The sequence below is a fragment of the Trachypithecus francoisi genome, unplaced genomic scaffold (genome assembly GCF_009764315.1).
Source record: "Trachypithecus francoisi isolate TF-2019V2 unplaced genomic scaffold, Tfra_2.0 Lachesis_group14, whole genome shotgun sequence".
Lineage (NCBI taxonomy): Eukaryota > Metazoa > Chordata > Mammalia > Primates > Cercopithecidae > Trachypithecus > Trachypithecus francoisi.
This window is the reverse complement of record NW_022681459.1, coordinates 4,235,671-4,242,635: the sequence shown is the minus strand read 5'-3', so window position 1 is coordinate 4,242,635 and position 6,965 is coordinate 4,235,671. Positions and strand designations below refer to the sequence as shown.

At 39.9% G+C, this 6,965-nt stretch overlaps 1 protein-coding gene across 1 annotated transcript; it reads left to right on the top strand.

The window, feature by feature from the left end:
- Positions 1 to 3,287: 3,287 nt before the first annotated feature.
- LOC117095609 (serine/threonine-protein phosphatase PP1-gamma catalytic subunit) lies at positions 3,288 to 5,618 on the top strand. The gene is made up of 2 exons (XM_033232192.1): positions 3,288 to 4,407; positions 5,312 to 5,618. Exons 1-2 carry the CDS (start codon positions 3,465 to 3,467, stop codon positions 5,380 to 5,382), a joined length of 1,014 nt encoding a protein of 337 aa, XP_033088083.1. The 5' UTR covers positions 3,288 to 3,464; the 3' UTR covers positions 5,383 to 5,618.
- Positions 5,619 to 6,965: the final 1,347 nt, after the last annotated feature.

Sequence of the window (6,965 nt, the reverse complement as noted above, 5' to 3'; positions counted from 1 at the left end):
ATAAAGATTCTCACCCAGATTATAATTTTAATTCGATTAATCCCAGTCTTGGCAGGTTTTTTCCCCAGAATTTAAAAGAGTATACATACTAAAGAAGAGGAATATCCGAGATAGCTAAGGCAATTTTAAGGAAGCAAAATGGGATAGCAGATTTGTCCTAGAACTGCTATAATTTTAATTATAATTGCTATATTATAATTATACAGCTGTTATAATGGTTATAATTTTAAAATAGATATTTTAAAAATTTACATATTTTTAAATTGTAGCCATTATAACAGTAATTAAAATTACTATAGCAATTGTAGTAGTGCAGGGCAGGCAATTAGCCTACTGGAGGAGTAAAGAGCCCCCAAACAGACTCTAAGTAGAATATGATGTATGACAAATACTATAATGCTGACTATAGTGAGGAAAAGACAGATTACTCAGTAAAGAGTTCTACAAAGACCTGGCTCTTTATATGAGTGGGAGTGATGAATTTAGAGTTTTGATTTACACTATTCACAATCAAAAATTTTAATTTAATTTAAAAAGAAGGGCTTAACAGTTTGTTGGTCTGGTTGACTGAAACATGAGTCAAAAGATGGCCCATGGCCTACCGCCCCCATAAGTGAATTGGAAATGCTTGACCTCCCTTGGTTTAATGGAGAGGAAGGCATTCAAAGCCTTAGGGAGAGCAAAATATTAGAGTATATTAGAATAGACCTACTTACCCACACTAGGAGGGTCCAGAAAACACACCCTTCACCAACACTTTGAGAAATAAATTTGTGAAGGAAGCCCCAGCATCCTTGACAATACCTAACGTAACGGGAGTAATTAGATCTTGGGTGGCCAGGGCCAAGTCTGGCACTCAACTACCAAAGGCAAGATGGATGTACCCTAATAGTCAGTAGAGTCAAAGCAGCAGTCAGAATATTCCGACCCTTGCAGAGCAATGACATTGGCTAATCACAGTGTCTACAAATGAAATAGAAAGCCTACAAATTCTTACTTGATCTAAATAAGCAGAAAAGTTCTAGGTCAAGTGAACAAAAGTGCATTTCAAAAACAGAGAGACATAGCCCTTCAATCAATTTCTAGACTTGGGCCAGTTTACAGACCTAGAACTCCTTGAATGAAGCAGAGGCAACCTCTCCTCAAGAAAAAACACAGTACATTACCTAAAACTTATGCTGTTAATCTTTCTCCTAACCTTCCCTAAAGAGACATAGGGCCTTTTATCAGTGTAACTGTGCACTGGGAAGAAAGAAAATAATCAGACATTTAAGAGACTACTAGACACTGGCTCTCAAATGACAGTAATTACAGGAGACCCAAAATGTCACTGCGGCCCTTTATCAGAGTATTGGCTTATAAAGTTCAGGTGATCAATGGGGTTTTAGCTCTGGTCTGTCTCACAGTGGGTCCAGTGGGTTCCTGAGCCCAACCTGTGGTTATTTTCCCACTTCCAAATGCATAATTGAAATAGACATACTTAGCAGCTGGCAGAACTGCCACATTAGTTCCCTGATCTGTAAAATAATGGCTATAATGGCAGGAAAGGCCAAATGGAAGCCATTAGAACTGCTTCTACCTAGGACAATAGCAAATCAAAAGCAATACTGCATTCCTGGAGGGATTGCAGAGATTAGTGCCACCATCAAAGACTTGAAAGACGCAGAGGTGGTGATTCTCACCACATCCCCATTCAAAACTCTTACTTGGCCTGTGCAAAGACACAGACTGATCCTAGGGAATGACAGTATGATTATCATAAGCTTAGCCACGTAATGACTCCAATTGTAGCTGCCGTACAAGATTTGGTTTCCTTCACTGAGCAAATTAACACATCCTCGGATAGCTGGTATTCATCTATTGATCTGGCACATGTCTTTTTCTCTATCTGTCTATAAGGCCCACCAGAAGTAGTTTTCCTTCAGCTTGCAAGGCCAGCAATATACCTTCTCTGTCCTCAAAATTATTTTAACTCCTCAGCCCTATGTCATAATTTAGTTAACAGGCATCTTGACTGCCTTTCCTTTCAACAAGATATCACACTGGTTCATTACATCGATGACATTATGCTTATTGGATCTAGTGAGCAAAAAGTCACAATTATTCTAGACATATTGTTAACAGAGTGTATGTTAGAGGATAAAAAATAAAGCCAACTACAATTCAGAGGCTTTCTATCTTAGTGAAATTTCTAAGGATCCAGTGGTATGGGGCCTATCAAGATATCCCTTTTAAGGTCGAGGTTAAGTTGTTGCATTTGACCCCTCCCAATCAAGAAAGAGGTACAATAACTAAAGAGCCTATTGGGATTTTAGAGGCAACATCTCTTCATTTGGATGTATTACTCCAGTTCATCTATCAGTTGTCCCAAAAAGCTGCTAGTTGTGGGTGGGTTCTGGAATAAAAGAAAGCTCTACAACAGGTCCAGGCTCCTATGCCACTTGGACCATAGGATCTAGCAGATGCAGTGGTGCTTGCAGTTTCAGTGACAAGATAGGAATGCCATTTGGAGACATTTGCAAGCTGCCATAGATGAACTGCAGCACAGGTCTTTAGGATTTTGGAGCCCAGCTCTGCCATCATCTGCAGATAACCACTCTCCTTTTGAGAGACAGCTCTTGGACTGCTACTGGGAGTTAGGAGAAACTGAATACTTGACTGTGGGCTATCAAGTTACCACACAACCTGAGACTTCCATCATCAACTAGGTGTTATCAGACCTGCTAAGCCATAAAATTGAGCATGTACAACATATGGTTCTGCTTTTCTGAGAGTCAGGATTTACAGGAATCAAGGGGTGGAAATGGGAGTGGCACTACTCAGTATTACCCAAAATGTTTTCTTCCTATTCCCACAAGCTTATGCTCTGCTGGCCTAAAAATCTTAGTTCCAGCTTCCACCAAGAAGCACAACAATGATCCCATTGAACTGGAAGTTAAGACTGTCATCTGGCCACTTTGAGCTTCTCATGCCTCTGAGTCTATAACAGAGTCCAGAGTCGTAGTACTAGCTGGAGTGACTGATGTGGACTACTAAGCAGAAGCACCAGTCAAGATGCTCAATGAAAGCAAAGAGAAAAAAGAATAAATAGTAAATATGGTCATTATAAATACCTGCTATGACCACATGACCAGTTACAGAAACAAAGACTGTTACGAAGATGTCCCCCCTTCTTTTGTTAGAAATACATTTGTATGTAGACATAGGTACATTAAGTAAATATTGTTGTCTTATTTCCTCCCTTATTCCTTTATTATGTAACATATATGTTAACAGTACTGCTCTCGTGGTTCCAGTGGGGAGAGAAGGAGGAAGCAGGGAGCGGGGCGGTAGGGGGGGGACCCGCCGCGGCTGCTGCCACCGCCGCCACCACCGCCTCTGCTCGTGGCGTGGGAAAGGAGGTGTGAGTCCCGGGCGCGAGCCGGCGGCGGCGCCGCTGCGGGAGGGTCGGCGGTGGGAAGGCGATGGCGGATTTAGACAAACTCAACATCGACAGCATCATCCAACGGCTGCTGGAAGTGAGAGGGTCCAAGCCTGGTAAGAATGTCCAGCTTCAGGAGAATGAAATCAGAGGACTGTGTTTAAAATCTCGTGAAATCTTTCTCAGTCAGCCTATCCTACTAGAACTTGAAGCACCACTCAAAATATGTGGTGACATCCATGGGCAATACTATGATTTACTACGACTTTTTGAGTACGGTGGTTTCCCGCCAGAAAGCAACTACCTGTTTCTTGGGGACTATGTAGACAGGGGAAAGCAGTCATTGGAGACGATCTGCCTCTTACTGGCCTACAAAATCAAATATCCTGAGAATTTTTTTCTTCTCAGAGGGAACCATGAATGTGCCAGCATCAACAGAATTTATGGATTTTATGATGAATGTAAAAGAAGATACAACATTAAACTATGGAAAACTTTCACAGACTGTTTTAACTGTTTACCGATAGCAGCCATCGTGGATGAGAAGATATTCTGCTGTCATGGAGGTTTATCACCAGATCTTCAATCTATGGAGCAGATTCGGCGAATTATGCGACCAACTGATGTACCAGATCAAGGTCTTCTTTGTGATCTTTTGTGGTCTGACCCCGATAAAGATGTCTTAGGCTGGGGTGAAAATGACAGAGGAGTGTCCTTCACATTTGGTGCAGAAGTGGTTGCAAAATTTCTCCATAAGCATGATTTGGATCTTATATGTAGAGCCCATCAGGTGGTTGAAGATGGATATGAATTTTTTGCAAAGAGGCAGTTGGTCACTCTGTTTTCTGCGCCCAATTATTGTGGAGAGTTTGACAATGCAGGTGCCATGATGAGTGTGGATGAAACACTAATGTGTTCTTTTCAGATTTTAAAGCCTGCAGAGAAAAAGAAGCCAAATGCCACGAGACCTGTAACGCCTCCAAGGGGTATGATCACAAAGCAAGCAAAGAAATAGATGTCATTTTGACACTGCCTAGTTGGGACTTGTAACATAGAGTATATAACCTTCATTTTTAAGACTGTAATGTGTACTGGTCAGCTTGCTCAGATAGATCTGTGTTTGTGGGGGCCCTTCCTTCCGTTTTTGATTTAGTGAATGGCATTTGCTGGTTATAACAGCGAATGAAAGACTCTTCACTCCAAAAAGAAAAGTGTTTTTTTTTTTAATTCTCTCTTCCTTTTGCAAACAATTTTAATGATGGTGTTAAAGCTGTACACCTCAGGACAGTTTATGCTGTCTAAAGAGTAAGTGTACAGTTGATCTTTTTAAATTCAGTACAACCCATAATCATGTAAATGCTCGTTTTCTTTAGGACATAAAGAGAGCCCTAGGGTGCTCCGAATCTGTACATGTTCTTGTCATAAAATGCATACTGTTGATACAAACCACTGTGAACATTTTTTATTTGATAATTTTGTTTCAAAGGGATTGCTTTTTCCTCTCATTGTCTTGTTATGTACAAACTAGTTTTTATAGCTATCAACATTAGGAGTAACTTTCAACCTTGCCAGCATCACTGGTATGATGTATATTTAATTAAAGCACACTTTTCCCCTACCGTATACTTAAAATGACGATTAAAGCCATTCTTTTAAATATTTGTGACTCTTTCCTAAAGCCAAAGTTTCTGTTGAATTACGTTTTGGCACACCCCTAAGTACAAGGTGGTATGGTTGTGTACACATGCTGCCTTCTCGGGGATTCAAAAACAGGTTTTTGATTTTGAATAGCAATTAGTGATATAGTGCTGTTTAAGCTACTAATGATTAAAGGTAATAACATTTTGTACAATTTCCATATAGTCTATTCATTAAGTAATCTTTTTACAGTTGCATCAGGCCTGAACTCGTCCATTCAGAAAGCTTCAAATTATAGAAACAATACTGTTCTATACGAGTGACCGATTATGCTTTCTTTGGCCTACATTCTTTATTCTGCGGTGAAGTTGAGGCTTATAAGTTAAAACAAAGGAACTAACTTACTGTCCACCAGTTTATACAGAACTCACAGTATCTATGACTTTTTTTAAACTAAGATCTGTTAAAAAAAAAATCTGTTTCAGCAGATGACCGTGTACAATACCATGTGGTGAAAATGAATTCAGACTTATTAAATGATGAACTTGTTAAAAAAAAACAAAAAACAAAAAACAACAAAAAAAAAAACAGTACTAGTGTTTTAATATTGTTACTTTTACATCATAATATTTAAGTTATAGAATATGAGAAGATGAGTAAACATCACTCAAAGACGATTTCTCATCTGGGGAAGAGATGAGAGTTATACACAAAATATTTGTATCATATCAGGTGCTTATTACCCTGTTATTGTCTTTATCTGGAGGTTAAGTATGGTTTAAGGAGACAGATATCGGTGCCAGGTTGAAAAGGGGTGGATTTGTGATGGTTAATTTTATGTGTCAACTTGACTGGGCCGAGAGATGCCTAGATAGCTGGTGAACATTATTTCTGGGTGTCTGTGAGGGTGTTTCTGGAAGAGATTAACATTTAAATCAGTAAACTAAGTAAAGAAGATCCACCCTCACCAACATGAAAATGTATTATCCAATCTGTTGGGAGCCGGAATAGAACAAAAAAGTGGTGAAGGGCGAACTTGCTCTTTCTGTTTGAGCTGGGGTATCCATCTTTTCCTGCCCTTGGACATCAGTGCTCCTGGTTCTCAGGCCTTGGGACTCAGACTGACCTTACACCATTGCCCCCAACCCAACTGTTCTCAGGTCTTCGGACTCAGACCAAGACTTCTATCATAGGCTCCCCTAGCTCTAAGGCCTCTGGACTCCATCTGAATTACACCACTGGCTTTTCTGGTCCCCCAGCTTGCAGAAGGCAGATGGTGGAACTCCTTGGCCTTTATAATCACTTAAATCAATTCCCATTAAAAACCTCCTCATATATATGTCGCCTATTGGTTCTGTTTCTCTGGCAAACCCGATTAATACACACCTTAATCACAAGATTTAAAGTTTTATATCAAATTGCCTTCTAAGTATTTCTACAGAGACACTTCAAACTCAACATGTTCCAACTGAGCTTATATTGCTCCCACTCCTCCATCCCCATCCCACCTGCTCCTCCCACTCTTGCATTTACAATGACAATTAATGGTGCCATAATCCACCTAGTTTCCTAAAGCAGAAATCTTGTAGTCATTCTAAATTCCTTTCTCCCCTTCTACCCACATCTTTTCATTCACTAATTATCCCTCCTACATGGTTCTGTAATCCTTTTTTTTCTCCCCATCCCTACTACTACTGCCTAATTAGGATTACATTTTTTCTTACCTTGATTACTAAAATAGTCTTCTAATGACTCTCTGTCTCTCAATTTTTCCCTCCTTTGATGCTTCCTCTATAGAACCTCCAGAATGAGATATCTAAAATTCTGTTTGATGATGGAATTACCAGGTTGAAACCTCTTCCAAGGCTTTCCATAGCCTGGTTACTCAACTAACACACCGGGCCTT